General features: G+C 41.9%; 1 protein-coding gene and 1 long non-coding RNA gene across 2 annotated transcripts; one reads left to right on the top strand and one right to left on the bottom strand.

The window, feature by feature from the left end:
• Positions 1-4,645: 4,645 nt before the first annotated feature.
• LOC103676087 (5-hydroxytryptamine receptor 3C) lies at positions 4,646-10,522 on the bottom strand. Its single transcript, XM_008705257.2, has 9 exons — positions 10,065-10,522; positions 8,767-8,933; positions 8,344-8,388; positions 7,788-7,897; positions 7,354-7,523; positions 6,786-6,946; positions 5,769-5,973; positions 5,375-5,590; positions 4,646-5,245 (listed from the first exon to the last, which is right to left on the bottom strand). The coding sequence occupies exons 1-9, from the start codon at positions 10,129-10,131 to the stop codon at positions 5,016-5,018; spliced, it is 1,371 nt and encodes a 456-aa protein (XP_008703479.2). The 5' UTR covers positions 10,132-10,522; the 3' UTR covers positions 4,646-5,015.
• Positions 10,523-12,305: 1,783 nt separating this feature from the next.
• LOC121100427 lies at positions 12,306-15,280 on the top strand. Its single transcript, XR_005832229.1, has 3 exons — positions 12,306-12,588; positions 13,103-13,372; positions 15,154-15,280. It is a non-coding gene; the product is annotated as an uncharacterized LOC121100427 (long non-coding RNA).
• Positions 15,281-17,982: the final 2,702 nt, after the last annotated feature.

Below are 17,982 nucleotides of genomic sequence, written 5' to 3' on the forward strand. Positions count from 1 at the left end.
ATACAGAGGCCTAGAGCCAGGGCCCAGCCTTCTATTTCTGACTTCCCCTGTCTAAGTTTCCAACAAAGGCCTAACCAGAGCTACCATTGATTGAGTTTGTGGCATGTGCCCTGCACTGTGGAAGGCACTTTACTTACAGTATTCTTATCCTCCCAACTGCTTGGAGAGGTCGGTGGTATTACTCTCATGTTACAGATGAAGAAAACAGATGAGGTAAAGAAGGTAAAAAAAAATTGTGTTCAGTGTCTACCCAGGTAGAAATAGGTAGAATCCAGATTCAAAGCCAGGTCTGATTCCATTGTTCTTTCCTTGCTCTTTTTATTACTCCATAGCTGGGAAGTCTTTTGGCCTGAATTATTAGGCCCTTAGTTTCTCACCAGTGAAATCCCTAGGCCTCGACAATGCTTGGATTCAAAGGTAAACAGTGAGGACAGGAGCTATAGTTTTGCAAGTCATAGACACCAGTATCTTTCTCCTTAGCTCATTCCAAGCTGGATCACACTGCATGGTCCCACTCATCTGGGACCCTGGTGGATCAGGTTTGGGAATATAGCTGTAACTGACAAGGGCAGAATGAGATGGTGAGAGGGCAAAATCAGGGCCATTGTTTTGCAGTCCTGATGGATGGCAGTCACACACAGAGGCCATTGGCCAGGGGTAAGGATCCAGGAGTACAGAGGCAGCTAGAACATCCAAACTGCAGAGTGGGTCACTAGCTGGGGTCGGGCTGGCTATGGCATCTGGAGCAGGAGAGAAGGAAGGTCTTGGGACTCTGAAACACACCTGGAAAAAGAGTCCCATGGACAAGTACTCATCTGAGCTGCCATTTTGACAGGCCCAAGCTCTGATCCCAGGCTTTCTTGAAGTATGACAACCCCACACTTATCACTTCATTTTTCTCGCCTAAAAAATGAGGGGGCTGAACTAGAAAGTCAGTAATTCTTTGTGTCTATGGCCTCCCACCTAGCAGTCAGTTTTGCACACTAAGTCTCAGTCTGCATGATAAGTAGATGCTCTCTGGTGCATCACATATGGCTTTCTAGTTTCTGTAAACTTGTAAATGATTTTTTAATTCATATTTTAAAAGTAATTTAATCTGCGTCATTACCTCCACTTCACAAATGAAATTTAAACTTGTGGGGTGAATCCACTTGTACGAGTTTTTACCCGACAACTAATGCGGTCAGATTAGAACCTAAGGTTGCCAGATTCCAAAGCCTCCCTATTATACTATTTCCCCCCCTGCCATTTAGAAGAACCAGTGCTAATGAATGATCAAATAGGAGAGGTTATCAAAGGGAGGGGTCAGAAATTGGAGGAGGGACGGATGCCTGAGTGGCTCAGTCGGTTAAGCATCTGCCTTCGGTTCACGTCATGATCCTGATCCTGGGATCGAGTTCCGCAATTGGGCTCCTTGCGCAGTGGGGAGCCTGCTTCTCCCTCTGCCTGCTGCTCCTCCTGCTTGTTGTGTTCTCTCTCTCTCTCTCTGACAAATAAATAAATAAAATCTTAAAAAAAAAAAAAATTGGAGGAGGGAAAGAGGAGAGAAAGGATGGGCTTGAAGTCTGTGACTTCACATCCTAGAGTGGACCTGAAGGAGGAGGAGAGAGAACAAAGGTGGTAATGAGATAATACATTTTAATGTCAGGTTAATATGGAGCTGAAAGAAAATGTGGAAAACATGGAGAAATACTGCCTATAATAGTTTAGAGAAAGGAAGTGAATACAGATGTGTGCAGGAACCCCAGGTAGCACTGCAGATGAATGGACAAGGTGAAGGGCTATCCTGCAAAGACAAGCCATCAAATGCAAGATTGACCAGGCAGGACCAGTTGCCTGTCGGCAGATTTTTCTAAAGATTTTCTTAAAATTTTCTAAATTACCTTGCAAAGCCTTTCAGAGATTTGCCCCATAACAAGAGGAGAGTCATTAGCACCCAAGTGTGCTTATTCGAGGATTCTGTTATAGATGGAACAGAAATGCAGCAACCATATCTGTAAATTTTCTGGGAGAGTTATGGTTTCAAGCTTCCACATGATTATCATTTGTGTATTAAGATCGTGTGCTCAGATTTTGCTTGTGGAGAAGATAAAATCACTATAATTATACTATGCCTTCCCTTACTGAGAGGAGATCTAGTTTCTTAATGCATGTGTCAAATAAGACAAATTGTATGTCTCCTGTTCAAATAAAACATAAAGCTATGTGTTGGAAAAATGTGAAGAAAATAAGCAGAAAAATATGTACCATGAAGATGGGTAAGAAAACGAAAATGCCACAAATTGATCTTAAATAATTTTAGATCCCCTCCCCCCCCCCCACAAAGCTGGGTTAATGGGCTTCTCAGCAAAGTCAAGAATGAGTTTCCAGGTGAGATGACTGTGTTGGGATAAGGCATAAGAGTAGAAGGTCCAAAAGTATCTGGCCATATAATATATTTGAGCAGCAAAAAATGAAACCCATAGAGAATACAAAGGAAAGGTGGATTTCTCAGATGAGATCTGGGGAAATATACACTATAGAAAGGAGTGGAGAAAGTGTAAATAGTGAACTTGGCTGTTATGACTTATGATGGGGGTGGAGGGGAGAGGGGAGGAGTGGGGAAGACTGAGGGAGGGAGTAAAAGGAAATTTGAAAGAAAGTTTGTCTTTGGGGCCCTGATCAGGGCCTTGCTCTTTCTGTCTTAATTCTAAGGCGTTAGCTAATGGACCTGACATCTCAGCACGGGACTCTTAAAGATCCTGTCCCGTTCTCGTCCTCAGTTTGGAGGGCAGTGAGGCGGAGGCTCAGAGTCCAGTAGCTAATGGCGGCTGGGTCACTTAGCTAGCTGGGGCACCTGGGAGGCAGCTCAGTGGCTGTCACTTCACCCCTGTGCTTCATTTCCTTCATTTATTTCATCTCCTGTATCTGAATATATAAAACGGGGACAATAATACAAAACCACAGCACTAAGAGCTAAAGAGCTTTGAAAACCAAATGATTTTTCACAAGTTATTTGGTGGCAAAACCTGACCTGAACTGATGCGAGACTATCCCTAATTTCATTTCTGTTCCCTACTGTGAATATTCATAGATTTCCCTGCAGAAACGTCAATATGTTTGATTATAGGGCATTGCCCAATACCCGATACAGTACATGGATAATTATTTCCTTTCCAAAATCTGAAAAATTCCATATTCCAAAACACCTTTGGCTCCAAGGGTTTATGGATCTATAGTTCCTACTTCATAGGATTACTGTAGGATTAAATGTGGTTATTTATCTAAGACCCTTAGGAGAGCGCCTGCCACATATTCCTAACTTATAAAGGCTGGTTATTATTATTACTATACTGTGTCCTTTCTAAAGGCCCACTTTGTAGAAAGCTGTGAGTAGAGGAATTGCAGAAATAATAACAGATATGCTGATTTATTTAAGTGAACGTCAGGGGCTCCTGATTTGAGTCCACATTATGTATACGCTAGTTTTTGGACATGCCTGGAACGCTGGTGATGGTGAGGGGTACTTGACAGGGCCTTAGAAACTGAGAAACCAAAGACATTCTTGGAAAAAAATGCAGATCAAAGAAAAGGAGAACTAAGGAACACAAGCTGAGCTGGAAGACCATGGGCCTGAGGGCAAGGAGCGATTTAGAGTTTAGCCGGGTGCTTCTGCTTCAATACTCCCAGCTTCTCATGGACTCTTGCCCGAGTCCCAGCAGTAGGGGATTCCAAGGGAAGAACAAGTAATAGCTGGTGCTGGTGACTCAACATCCAGCTGGGGACATCTGCCCTGACTGGCTTGGGCTCTGCGGGTAGATGCTTCTGCAGCAAACCCTGGGGTGGGACTTTGCGCCTGCACCACCAACAGCAACCCTTCTCGGAACACTGATCGCCTTGTCTCGCTTTGGACAGCTCCCTAAGGAGGGAGTCAGAGAAGTCTGAGGAAGAGCAGCAGAGAGGAGGGACCCAGGAAATGTTGTTTAGTAAACACTACCGTTAATCTCTTAGGCTTGAGATAGAAAATAGTAGAATAAAGGAAAGAAAGGAAAAGAAATGGTTGCTAAAAAGAAAATATTTTGTGTGAATTGTAATTAATTCGCTCTCATATCTGTGCTTTTCTGAACCTGGGGTGTCCAGCAAATCATGTCACAGTTCCCATGTACAGTGACACCGTGGAGCCTCTACATCCCCCAGACAGCTAGTGGGAGAGATGGGCCAAAAGACAAACACTTGCAAAATCCTGAGACAAGTGCTAGGAAGGGGAATTTTCCAGTTCATTATGTTACTCCCAAGTAAAACAGATGCCATTTTCAAATGTGCTTTCCTTGGCCTTGTGTTCTTTCCTTAGCATGATTAAGGGCACATCCACTTTGATTGCAACACGGTTAACGGTAATTCGGGATTATGTTAACATCTAAATGCTTAAGGATGAATGAGTCATATGTCAAGCCATGACAAAATGCTTCACACTTTAAGAGATGTCTGATTCTGGCACATTATTAATTTCTAAAGCTTAAATCCAGGATAACTAGATTTAGGAGATTAATCCCTATTTTATTATAATTCCTTGTAATAGGTTTTGAACCCTTCACTCCCCTCTCCCTGCTTTCACAAGTTGTCTAATAGACTTAAAAAATCCTTTCTAATGTGGTAATGAGTAGCTTTTCCAAGAAGACTCTCAATCCAAGATTTTTGATACTGTAATATAATGCAGGGAAGAGCCAATGCTTTCTGTAAAGGGGATTATTGGGGGTGAGTCAATCAAGAAAGTATTCCAGGAACGTAAATCCTAGGAGCCAGGCAGGCAGCACATACAGGAAGAATGAAGGGGGCTGATGGCGTGCAGGAGTAAGGACCTAACTCTGGGAGGCTTGGCAGTCATCCAGGTCTGGTCAGAAACTGCACAGAAGGACTGAGTCGAAAACAAGGTGGTTGCCAGGGCTGTGAGGCTGGGATTTGGACACACAAGGGAGCTTGGCTGGTTTCTAGGGGCAAGAGAAGGTCCAGACTGGAGCTTGCAGGTGGGCATTTGCCTAGGTGTTCCAGAGGACGATGACTGTGATGATGGAGGTGGCCATGAAGAGCAGGTAAAGGCGGAAGAGCAGGGTGTCCATCACGTGGCTGAACTTCACCCACAGGTCGACCAGGTGCTGCTTCTGAGCCTCTTCTTCCTGCTGGGTCCCTGCTGATCCAGGACACCCGTTTAACTCTGACTCTATGTGACATGACACCTTCCCCACCAACTCCACAGGCTCCTTCACACCTACAGAGAGAAAGAGACTCAGCCAGGACCATGAAGTGCACTTGGGGAGGGAGGGGGCCAGGGAAGGAGTCAGGAGCAGAGAGTGGAGGTGTGGGAAGAGGAAGTGTGGGCAGTGCTGACTCCCCTTACCAGGCAGGTGGGTAGGGGTGGGGCCCAGGCCTTTATTTCCCTTCTGGGGTGCAGTGGGACAGCATTTCCTTGGGCTAGCCCAGTAAAGAAGCAGAGAGTGGAGCCACTGAGGCATGGGTGGGGGCTGGGTTGTGGCCAGGTGCAGCAGGTAGGTGATGAAGATGGTCTCCAGCAGGCTGACCACCATCAGGGATAGACACAGGGCAAAGTAGATACCTGGAGGGAAGATAGGTCTGTGTAAGGGCCAGAGGTACCTCCCAGGACTTTGTGTTTCCTCCTTTCCCGGAGGACCCTTTCCAGGATCTCTTTTCACTCTGACCTGGTTCCACTGGTCCATCTCCCCACCCCTCCCTCCACCTTGCTTTTATTCTCCTGATGGAGGGAGGGGCCATACTGATGAGGGGGGTGCCAGCTGCAGGGAGTAAGTCATTCATCATGAGCAGGAAGACATTGTAGCCCAGCAGAAGTGTCATCTTGAATGGGGCACGATTCTCGCTTTCTGCCGGCAGGTAGAAGCTGAGGGCATCGATGGCAACCAGAAAGCCACTGGGCACCAGGAGGTTTATGACGTAGAGGCTGGGCTTGCGCCTGATGGCCACCTGGGGGGAAGAGACAGAGGAGCAAGTGAGGAATAGGCTGGGAGGCTGCTGAGCCAGTTAAGAACAAGAGTTGAGATATGTCCCAGACCAAACTGTCTAGGAAGGAAATGTTACCTCAAGTCCCTTTCACTGTCCCCTCTTTCCAACAAAGTCATCTTAATCACTACACTCTGCTTTTCCAGGGTTTGATTCTACCATGCTGCTTACCACTGAAATGTATCTCATTCCTTGCTGACCCAAGGTGTCAACTTTCTTCACTTCCATTTTTAGCCCTACCAATGTAGGGCTCTTGGCAGGACTGTGGGACCAAATTCTTAGGTATCAGGTGCATTTTATCCTTGTATTTCTGCTTACTTTCCTCATCAAAGTCTAATCTCTAGTAACTTTGCTGGTGGCCATTCAAGACCAGTGGAAGGGAAAGTAAAACAATGGCAGATAATTTTGTGGTCACCAGGATTTGGAAGCATACTATCCCATAGACAATGTTTCATAACTTTTACACCATCTCTTTTTAAAAATAAACATAAAAATTCTTGCCTTCCAAAGAATTCTGATAGTCATGGGAGTTGGGAATCTCACTTTCACTATGAGTCACTCCCATGGGAGCCTTTTTTTCTCTCTGGGAGGATTTATTCAATCAATACTTACTGAGCTCCAGGTACTGTTCTAGGTAGTGGAGATTTATCAATGAAAAAAGTGATAAAAATCTCCACCCTTATGGAGCTTACCTTCTAGGGGGTGGGCTTACATTCTGGTAGGGGACATAAGCTATGCATCTTAGAGAAGATCACAACCACATCCCCTGAGCTCACATAGAAAATGATTTGGTCATACTGGTTGGTGCCCACAGTCATCTTCATCATTCTCTGATGGATACCCAGAAGTACCCACTCCCCCTTGCTCCGAATGAGGTTCTGTGATGTGTTCGAAATCTCCTGCACTTTCTTCTCCATGCCCAGGACCACATTCTCCACTGCAAAGGAGACCCAGACAACTCAGCCTCCCAAATATTCCCAACCCCCTTGCCCAGACTGTTGAGTTCCTTACCACTTAGCTTCCACACCCCTTTCAGTGAGATCCCCTCACCGTTCCCAGCTTCCTGGCCTCTTCTTTCTCAAAACCCTTTCTCTGGGGGCACCTGGTTTCCCCAGTTGGTTTAGCATCTGCCTTCAGCTCAGGGCATGATCTCAGGTCCTGGGATCCAGCCCCACATCAGGCTCCCTGCTCAGTAGGGAGTCTGCTTCTCTCTCTGCCCCTCACCCCCACTTGTGCTCTCTTTCTCTCAAGTAAATAAATAAAATATTTTTTTAAAAAAAGGTCTTAAAAAAAGAACACCCTTTCTCTGCCTCTCAACAGACTACTATAAAGAGTCTCACTCACCTGTGTAGATGAATGAGCTGAAGGTGAGAGTGCAGTTCTGTTCATCAAAGGGGAAATAGAAGATGTCCAGGTTACAGATGCTGACCACCTTCATTGGCTTATCATATTTGATGAGACCTTCACTGTTGACATAAGCCATGAGACCTGTAGCTGTCTGATCCACATCCATGCTGTATGTGAGAGGGATGGGAAGATGGATAGTGTGGGTTCCCTGTCAGTCTTGGCCTTCTTTCTCAGGTCACACCATTCCTGTGCTCCAACCCCACTCATTTGACTTCCCCCTTCCACCTATAGCTATGTTCTGGGGGTTTTGTAAGTTCAATTCAGACATTGCTCCTTCTAAACTGAGTCTTCATGTGCCCCCTATTGGTTATATCATTCCCTTCCTTGGAAATAGGGTTTCCTTCTTGGTTTTTTTCAGCCCCGATACTCACAACTCCTCGATGAAGATATCTGGAAGCCAAAGATTCTTAGCTGCTATGCTAATCTTCCTGATACCTCCACATTCCTCTGGGTTCCACCTGATGAATGGATTGTACCAGATCTATAGGAAACCATGGTGTGGGACAAATAGGGCGGGAACTAATTTTAGTCATACTTTGTCTCCTGCACTTTACATTTCTTTTTTCTCTCATTTCCTCATTCTCTTACTCCCTCTCTGGTAACAGCTATCACTATGTCATTAACAAAGTCTTCTACTTCTCCCTCAATGCTCTCAAGGGAGACCTTGATCTTAGCTTTGGAGTCCTTAGGATGGAGCCACTTAAGTATTGTCTTCCATGACCTTGATTTAGGCTACCTTCTCCCTGTGCCCTATCTCTGCACTCCAAAGCTGGCAGAATAATCAGGAAGTTTTGTGTTTTCATTTGGTAGTCTGGCTCTGTTTGAACTTGTCTAATTCGTGGGTATTCTCAGCTTTATCTATTATAATCTGCACCTAGGAGTAGAAAAAGGGAGGTACCATAGTAAAGGGGAAACAGTCTATCATACCACGTTTAGCCACAGGAAAGACGTCATCAGTTGAAGCTGTGCATCCTGAAAAAACAATTTTCATCTGGGATCATTGCCTACATGAAGTCAAGTCCAATGCCACCACCCCCTTCCTACTCATTTCCAAGGCTGTTCTATGTGGCAATTGTGATTTTAAATCATAAACCACTGAAAAATGTAGGTCAAATAATCCAGGGTACAAGGAAAATATAAGTGAAAATAAAAAGTATGAAAGTCCATTGGGTTCATGTTTCTTATGGAATAGTCCAAAAATGGAAAGATTTTACCTGCCATGATGTCACTGAAGCATTCCCTGTCATATCTTCTGATCCCAAAGAATGAGATTTTCATTTTACAAAATTTAAGCAGGGAACCCACTGCTTACCACTGCTCAGCCCATTGCAGTGTTGAGTCAGGACTTACCACTTCCACAATGGCAGACATAGTGAAGGAGATGTTGACACGAGTGGGGATGCTGTAGTTGACGACTGGACGGAAGGCCTTTCTGTCAAAAACTGCTTGGAAGGCAGCAGGATCCACCCCATACCGGTCAAAGCCTGAGCAATTGATGGTGAAAGTGTGGCCTCTTCCTGCAGAGAGCAGAGACCCTGTGAGAGGAGTGCCAGGATTGGGGACTGGCTGGTGTTTCTGCGCAAAGAGAAAACAGGGGCCATGGGAGAAGCATGTGAGCTCCTCCTACCTGAGCCAGGGAGTGTGGCCTGGGCTGGTAGGCAAATGGTGGAAGTTCATGAGGTGAGCTGAGTCAGGGCTCCATCCTCAATTCATTGTTTCTGTCCGCATGCAAAACTTGTCCAAACATGTAAGCAAACTCAGCCCTGACCACCACTTTTCAGTGTCCTGAATCTCACCACAAACCTTTTCACCTTCACTCAGTGTCCTTCCATTGCTCATTTCTGTCCTTGATACACCTGAGTGACGTCAGTGATAATTTTTGCAATCACAGTTCTCCTCCTCACTATATTAATACAGCAGAGATGATAATCAATTAATGATGAAGGCAATCAGGTAGGGAGTGTGAGGTATGTGAGACAAGGAAGGAACTCAGTTTTTCGAGTTAATAAGAATTTCCCGTGTCTCTACTATGCACTGTGATTGTTCTCTAAACCACAGTGGTCCTCACCACTGAGACTATCTTAAAGAGAGTTCCTTGATACCCATTTTATACCTAGCCCTTTTCTAGTCATACCTTGTGACGCAGAATAGAGAATTGTGTGGTAACATCTTCTGGTAGAGTCTATTCAGATCTATCTCTGGTATTGTACTAACCCTCATTGTTCATTTTCAATAATGAATGAGAAAAATAATCTATATTGAAAAAAAATTTACTGAAAATGTTTCCCTTTTTCGTGACAGATCTTCTCATCACCTTCTTCCCTTTAACATTTTCTCTGTTCCCTTTAATTTACTTCAAGAGAGCTGAGAAAAAATTGTCTTCTTTTTAATATTAGTTGATACTCAGAAATATGCAGTTAGGTTATGTGCCTGGAAAGAGAAAGACATGGGGAGAGAGAAGAGGCCAAGAGAAGCACAGGGAGAGACGGATCTTACAAAGAGGTAGAAAGCTGCCAGTGTCCTGAGTTTTCATTTTACCAAAATGAATATCCAGGCGTTGACTATCTAGGAATAACAAAAATTAGCCTGGTTTGTCTGTATCTCAGAAGCTATATGGTTGCTTCGTTTTTGCTCTTGTCCCTTCTTACCTTGAAGCAGCAGGTGGAGAATGAGGCAGAGGAAGCATCCATTCTCATGGAGCCCACTTCTTCCCATCTTCTTTTCTTTGGCTCTTCTCTGAGATAATGTTGATCTCTGGGGACTTAGTGATGATGTTGATCTTAAAAGACCACAGGCCACACCTTGAACCCTAGCTTTGAATAATACATGTATCAGGTGGCATTAGCCACCTCTCTAACAGGCACCCATGGTGACAAGAGAATCACAGAGGACTACGGCACCCTGTGCCCTAGTTGAGCCTGAATCTCATCTCCAAAAGTAATCTGGCAAGTAAGTTTGGAGAGGAGGAAGAAAAAAATATGTGCTAATGGTCTCCTCATACTTAGAGTCAGTCTGGCATATAATGCATCATAGAAAGGGCACATAATAATTGCCAGAGCTTTCAAGGGGCACATGCACTTATCTTAACCTTGCTAGCATCTTTCAAAAAAACTGGGGGCCTCCTTTTTATAATCAACTTCTGACTCTGAGGTTTTAAATATAATTTCAGTACTGGCAAGCTTTTGATTTTTCGAGTGTGTCAAAAGCAACTCAAGTCTACTGGTTGGAGGGAGTGATCAGTGGGGTAGAGGTGGTAGAGGCAATGCAATGTTTAGTAGACATTGACTTATGAGAACATGAGCGAACAGCTTGCAAATTAATGTTGTTTTGGCCCTGCTAATATTTATAAGAAATTAGTTGGTTGTCAACATATTAAAAATTGGGAGATCTCATGGAAAAACTGTATTTCTGGCTTCATTTGAAAAAACAAGATCAAGCAATACTGGGCTCATGTTTTTACTTGACAACAATCTGCCACAGTTTATGGTCATGCCCTTTGGATGGAACATTCTGTCTAGATCAACACAGTCTGTCACCAACTATTGAGTATTCCTGACCAATGCCCCTCATTTTTGTTACCTGTTTGGTCTCTTTAGGCATTTGAGTTTGACTTTGAGTGTTAAGATTGATTTTCTTGTATAATTTTAAAAGAACTTTGGGAAGTAATTTCAAAATACCATGCCATGCCTAGGTGATCACAGGATCTCATCAGATTTAGCATGTACAACTATTTTTAAAAAAGATTTGATTGATTGATTGATTGATTGCTCAAGCAGGGGGATAGGCAGAGGAGGAGGGAGAAAAAGAGAATCCCAAGCAGGTTCTGCACTGACTGCAGAGCTGGACACAGGGATCAATCTCACAACCCTGAGATCCTGACCCCGAGATCATGACCTGAGCCAGAATCAAGAGTTGGGCGCTCAACTGACTGAGCCACCCAGGTGCCCCTAGCATGTACAACTATTTGATTCATGATGGAAAACAGACATGGTATGGTTAAGTAGACCAAGGTCATCAGTGGGGTTTAACCTGTTTTATACTAGAATTAGCTGGATTAGGGAAGGCTCCAGAGAGGGTAATGAATGGCTTAGAGAACAAAAGGAGAGCAATTGAAGGGGCGCCTGGGTGGCTCAGTTGGTTAAGCGTCTGCCTTCTGCTCAGGTCATGATCCCAGGGTCCTGGGATCAAGCCCTGCATCAGGCTCCCTGCTCAGCAGAGAGCCTGCTTCTCCTTCTCCCTCTGCTGCTCCCCCTGCTTGTGCTCTTTCCGTCAAATAAATGAAATGCTGTCTTTTTTTTTTTTTTTTTTAAAGAAAGGGAGAGCAATTGCTTCAATGAAGAAGATTTACAGACTGAGCTGGAATGATGCAGTAACAGAGGTTTCCTTATCTCTCGTATTGGGGTTTTATGTGGTTAGAGGTAATGTTTGTGTGGTACCTTTCCCATTCTAAGCAATTATTGAATTGAAGCAGAAATAAAAGTAAAAAATGCCAATAATAGTAACTGTTATTGTTACTCAGGCTCTCTTGAGATTGCTCAGTTTGCTTCAGCCTGAATGGAACCTTCTGGACTTAAAATGTCTAGGTTAACTGCAGCCACCCTGGTTGCTGTGAGCATCAGTCTTTTCTCCCAGCCTCTCTCAGCTTTGAGTTACCATAAGGGTCATCCCTCCTTCTCCAGCAGCCCTTTACGTCATTTGAGAATCCCTTCTCCTCTAGGAAGGTGTTTTGTTTTGTTTGTTTTAAGGTGACTTTACATCAGCATTTCTCCAAGCATTTTCTGCAGAACACTAGTTCTACAGGATGGTGAATGCATTTCTAAAAAATTATTTTTGTTACTTTCAAGTTCAAATAAGTCTGGGAAATACTGAATTAAAGAACGCTAAACAGGTTTTATTATTTCAGGATTTCTCAGGGTGTTTAGCTAAAATGTTCACCTGACTTAAATATCATATATATAATTTCCCAGACATAGTTGACTTTGGGAATTTCTTTTTCTCAGAATATCTTGCAGGACTGACACTTCATCTATTATTTGGGGGGAAACACTGCATTAGGTAAATAGAATAAATGTAGAAGAAAAAAAAACTTGAAGATTCTACAGATGGGATATAGAATGCAAGCAGCATATGTATAAATAAATCAAGAAGTTAAAAAATTAAAAAGTAAATCAGGTGAGTAGTTTTTAGATAAATATTCTAAAACCTGAAATTTGATTAGAACTCTAAGAACCTACAAGCAAATAGAAAGTACTATAGATAAAATTTCAAGTTGTTTCTGAATCCATGAGCCATAAACTTTGGCTCAAGAAGGAATTTTTTTTCTTTCTTTTCCTTTAGATCAATGACCTACCAGCTATCGACCACATGTCATTCACCTAGATCTGATTTTAGGATTAGAGTTTAAAAACATGTTTTGGTATTGTTACTTCTCAGATATGCTCAGACAGTAACATTTTAGTAGTTGAAAAGCAATGCTGATTTTTCTCATTGGTGGTCTTATAATCAATCCAGTATATAATTTGTGTTTAAAGGGTACATATTTTTTTCCTGAGGGTATTCAATAAATGAATTCCTTTGAGTGAAAAATAAATACAACCTGCATAGATTTCTAATTTTCCTGAACAGATAATCACGCCAAAAATGTTATCACAAACGTAGACTGAAGTGGTTTATCTTTTCTCACCAGAAACCCATATTTATAAAGCAAAGCACTTGAGAAGTTTTGGGGAGTGACTAGGAGTGACCACTCTTCCAGCCTGTGAAGGCCTGTTTTAGAGAGAAGGCTCCATCTTCGCTGCACTATTGGTTTGGCTTCTCTGGCTTAGTGGGACCCTGTTGCTTCCCACTTTGTGACCTGACAGGGGCCCATCCATACTTCTCAGTAATGTGGGATAATCCCCCATGTACATCTTCCCAGGAGAGACATCGGACATACAGCAGCATTTTATTCAGCTGAGTAAGTAACCCTTAGTTGTCATTCTGGGAGAATTAAAATCCCAAGGCCTGTCTATGGGCTATGATGCTTATTTTAGCTGAGGAGATTTAGATGATTGTTCTGGGTGGAGGGAAGCTAACGTAAAAACATGGAAATTACAGTGTTGTGAGGACCTCAGATTTGAGTAGATGAGTAACAGGAAATGAAACTATGATATTATGTGGGGCCAGATCATGGAAGGCCTTGAATACCTAGCTGAAGTTCTGTTTTATTCTATCACTCAGTGGTTCCCAAAGTTGAATTAGGTTCAACTTCTTTAAGGGAAACAAAAGTCCTAAGCCCCTGATGTTGACTTGAATTATTTGTAATAACACTTAAATATATATATTCATAAAATAATGTATAAAGTCATTATACCCACAGCTCTTATACTACTATAAAATCAGAATAAATTTGCAAATTATGCACATATGAGACTATAGAATCAACACAACACTAATTTGATGTGGTGGATAATACTGTTTTGTTAAAATTAGATAATTGGTGACAATTTGCCCCTCTTTTTAACAAGGAGCTAATTTTTAAAAAAGATTTTATCTATTTATTTGTCAGAGAGAGAGAGTACACAAGCAGAGGGAGAAGCAGGGTCCCTGCTGAGCAAGGATCCCGATGTGGGACTCGATTCCAGGACCCTGGGATCATGACCCGAGCGGAAGGCAGACGCTTAGCTGACTGAGCCACCCAGGCATCCCAAGGAGCTAACTTTTAAACACCTGTTATTTTGCTGGGTCAATTTCTTAGTACTTCTCGATATAATAATACTTAAAAAAATTTTTTTAAAGCAGTTCTTCATTTCTTTCTAACCACTACCCTTACTGCTAATGAACCTGGGATGTTATTACTATGAAGGTGGGAAGTGTGTAATTCTTTCCTTCATAAAGTGACTATGTGATATGACTATCATAACGCGCCTATACTGCTGTGTACCGTATGAACACTCTGTTTCATCCACTGTAGTTCTCTGCTGAAAATACTATGAAACTTTTGTCTGTATAACATGCATTGATGTCATTTGGCTTTCACTCAGCATTAACATCTTTTTTTTTTCTGATTTATATTAAAAAATTTTTAAATTCCAGTATAATTAACATACAGTGCTATATTGGTTTCAGGTGTACAATATGGTGATTCAACAATTCTATACTTACTCAGTGCTCATCATGATAAGTGTACTTTTAATCCCCTTGACCTATTTAACTCCCCTCCACCCCTCTGGCAACCATCAGTTTGTTCTCCATATTTAAGAGTCTGCTTTTTATTGGTCTCTTTTTTTCCTCTGTTCATATGTTTTGTTTCTTAAATTCCATATGCAAGTGAAATCATATGGTATTTGGTTTTCTCTGGCTGACTTATTTCATTTAGCATTATACCCTCTAGATCCGTCCATGTCATTGTAAATAGCAAGATTTCAGTCTTTTTATGGCTGAGTAATATTCCATTATATATATAATATATATACTACATATAATATATATAATCTTCTTTATGCATTCATCTATTGATAGACACTTGGGTTGTTTCCATATCTTGGTTATTGTAAATAATGCTGCAATAAACATAGGGGTGCATGTATCTTTTCAAATTGGTGTTTTCATTTTCTTTGGGTAAATACCCAGTAGTGGAATTAATGAATCATATGATAATTTTATTTTTAATTTTTTGAGGGAACTCCATAGTGTTTTCCATAGAGGCTGTACCCATTTTGGCACTGTTGACATATTAAATCTTCTTCTCTTTTCTAGGTTGCCCGAGAACATTAAAGAGGTTCATCATTCTCTCATACTGTTGTTTCTGTGATGTCAAAGAAAATATTCAGTTTATTAGCTAACTTGAAAAAAAAAAGGCTTATTTCATTAAAATGACTTTCATTGTGAAGTTGATCTGCAAAAGTGAAATTTTGTCTTCAAAAGTGGCAGGAGAATTCAACGTGAGAGCCCCAACAGATGTGGGGTGATCCTTACCATTTGACATTAAGTCCTGGTAACCTGGATAGAGGAGTTTTCAGAGGCTACCACAGTAGAACACTTCTGTCAATGAGCAATTGGTACCACCATCCATCCAGGTTTGCAACCAGAAACCTAGGTATTACCCTTGACACCTCTCTTTCTCACACCACTTTATGTAATCCATCAGCAAGATCTGCTGATTTTACCTCCTAAATCTCTCTCACTTTTTAAAAAAGATTTTATTTACTTATTTGAGAGAGAAAGAGAGAGAGAGAATGAGCGGGGGCAGGGGGAGGGGCAGGGGGAGAAGAAGGCTCCCTGCCAAGCAGGGAGCCCAAAGCAGGACTCGATCCCAGGACCCTGAGAAGTCCTGAGCTGAAGGCAGATGCTTAATTGACTGAGCCACCCAGGCGCCCCACCTCTTAAATTTCCTTTGAGGCCACCCACTTCTCTCCATCTTTTCTACCACAATCCTAGTCCAAACCACCATCATCTCTTCACTGGATGACAATAGGCACTCCTAGCCAGACTCTTCTCTTCCATTCTACCTGCCTCTAATTCTTCCTCCAGTCTGCCAGCCACAGTGCAGTTTTCAAAATGCAAATTTGATTTCTCAACCCTTAACCCACTCACCTTTTAAAACCTTGCAATGGTTGCCTTTTGCTCTTCCTCTAAGATCTGTAACATGGTCTATAAAGACTTTGGAGATGTTCCCTTCCTTCTCCTACCACTTGGTTGTTGTTCTCTCTGTGTGGAGTGCCCTTTGCTCCACCCACCTGCACTGTCTTCACCTCACTAACTCCTGCTCTCCTTCAGATGCAACTCACACCTTCCTTCTCTAGTACCTGCTATGGTTATAATTTAAATTTAAATTAAATTAAATGTTGACTTGGAGCTCTAAGCCCCATGAGGGCAGGAAACTTGTCTGTTTTAGCTCCACTGTAGCTCCATGAAATACTGAATGAATATTTTTAGTGTATTACACGACATAAATATTATTTTAAAACATGTATACAAGTCTGGGTTTACATAGATTTTCCACTCTAGCCCCCTTGCCTGAGGGTTGGAGAATATAACCCCCCCAAAACACTTCACAACACAAACATGTTTTAAGGAAGGGATACTTGGCAATCAATATCATGTAAATAAGTATAAGTCTTATTTTACTTATAAATAAGTATAAGTTAAGTATAAGTCTTTGGCTCAGGCCATTGGTGGCATACCCATAGCGTATTGAGGCCTGGTGCAAGGGCTGCATAATGCTCATCTGTTCTTCTTCTTCTTCTTTTTAACCTATAATCAATATATGTGAAGTATTTCAGGGAGATTTTAGAAGATTTTTATTTGCTATGAAGGTATCAGGTATGCAGCTTTTGGGTTATACAGTGTTTGAGGCATGGTTGGGAGTACTAGTATACCTCGGCAAGGTGGCTTGAAGTGTGCTCAGGAGAAGTTTTTCTTATCCAGCCAGATGGCCATAGGGGCTTCAGGAATTCTCAGCAGTAGATACAGATACAGATACAGATATCTGCAAAATTCCTCTGTTCAATTGCACATATCCCCATTGAGGGGAGAAATGGTTTGTTTCTATGATATTAAAACATTTTTATTGTGAAATTCTTAAAGGCTACCGAAAAGTACAGCAAATTATATTAGAAGGACCTGTGTTCCCACTCCAAGCTTAGTGAAACTTTAACATTTACAAGTCACCTTAAAAAGAAATAAAACATTACAAAAACAGATGAAGCCCCTTGTGTATCCCTCTCTGATTTTACTCTTATACTTCCAACACCCGCTATACCTCCAACTACCCCTTGAAATTGTTGTTTATGATGCCCAGGTATGTTTTATATTTTTAAGTACATATATGTGTATCCATAAACAAAAGATCATATTTTTACATTTTTTAAAAATTAATACAAACGGGGCTATACAATTTTCTCTCTGTAACTTATTTTGGTTCAACATTGTTTTTGAGACTTATACATACTGATACATTATAGCCCATGTTATTTAACTGCTATATAGTACCTTCCATAATCTAGTTATCTGTTCTCTTGTTAATGGGAGTTAGATTATTTTCACTACTACAAACAATGCACAATGAATATATCTCCTTGTGTATGTGTGTGTGTGTGTGTGTGTGAGAGAGAGAGAGAGAGAGAGAGAGAGGCCCTTTAGGGCAGCTTTTCTCAGCTAATAGCATTAAGCCCTGATGCCCTAAGGCATTCACTGTGTGGAATGAATTAACTTCTCTCTTGGACATCTAGAATGATACTAGATATGTGTTATCTTTGGGAGAATTGAGAAAATAGTCATTTTGTTTAGGGCTTACTTCACTTGCAGCAGCCTCCATTGAGAAAGACTACCCTAAAGTATATATGTAGACACAGCATTGCTGGGTTCAAGGATAGGCACATGAGCCAGAAATCATTAGTTTCCACTAAAATCTATTCTTTCCTTCTTCCAATGTAATGGAATTGTAGATGGCTCATAGCTGCCTGACTGAGGATTGCATTTCCCAGTTTCCCTCTCACTTAGATGTGCCCATATGACTAAATAGTCACTAATAGAATGTGAATGGAAATGATGTATGTTGCTTCCCTGCTGGTGCCTCAACACCAG

The sequence above is a fragment of the Ursus maritimus genome, unplaced genomic scaffold (assembly GCF_017311325.1).
Source record: "Ursus maritimus isolate PB19 unplaced genomic scaffold, ASM1731132v1 scaffold_4, whole genome shotgun sequence".
Classification (NCBI taxonomy): domain Eukaryota; kingdom Metazoa; phylum Chordata; class Mammalia; order Carnivora; family Ursidae; genus Ursus; species Ursus maritimus.

Excerpts from the sequence above, each read along its gene's own strand:
- LOC103676087 (XM_008705257.2), bottom strand. The coding sequence starts at position 10,131 with ATGGGAAGAAGTGGGCTCCATGAGAATGGATGCTTCCTCTGCCTCATT. Across the intron at positions 7,524-7,787 it reads GATATCTTCATCGAGGAGTT|CATGGATGTGGATCAGACAG; the intron begins GTGAGTATCGGG and ends TCTCACATACAG. Across the intron at positions 6,947-7,353 it reads CAGCTCATTCATCTACACAG|TGGAGAATGTGGTCCTGGGC; the intron begins GTGAGTGAGACT and ends TCTCCTTTGCAG.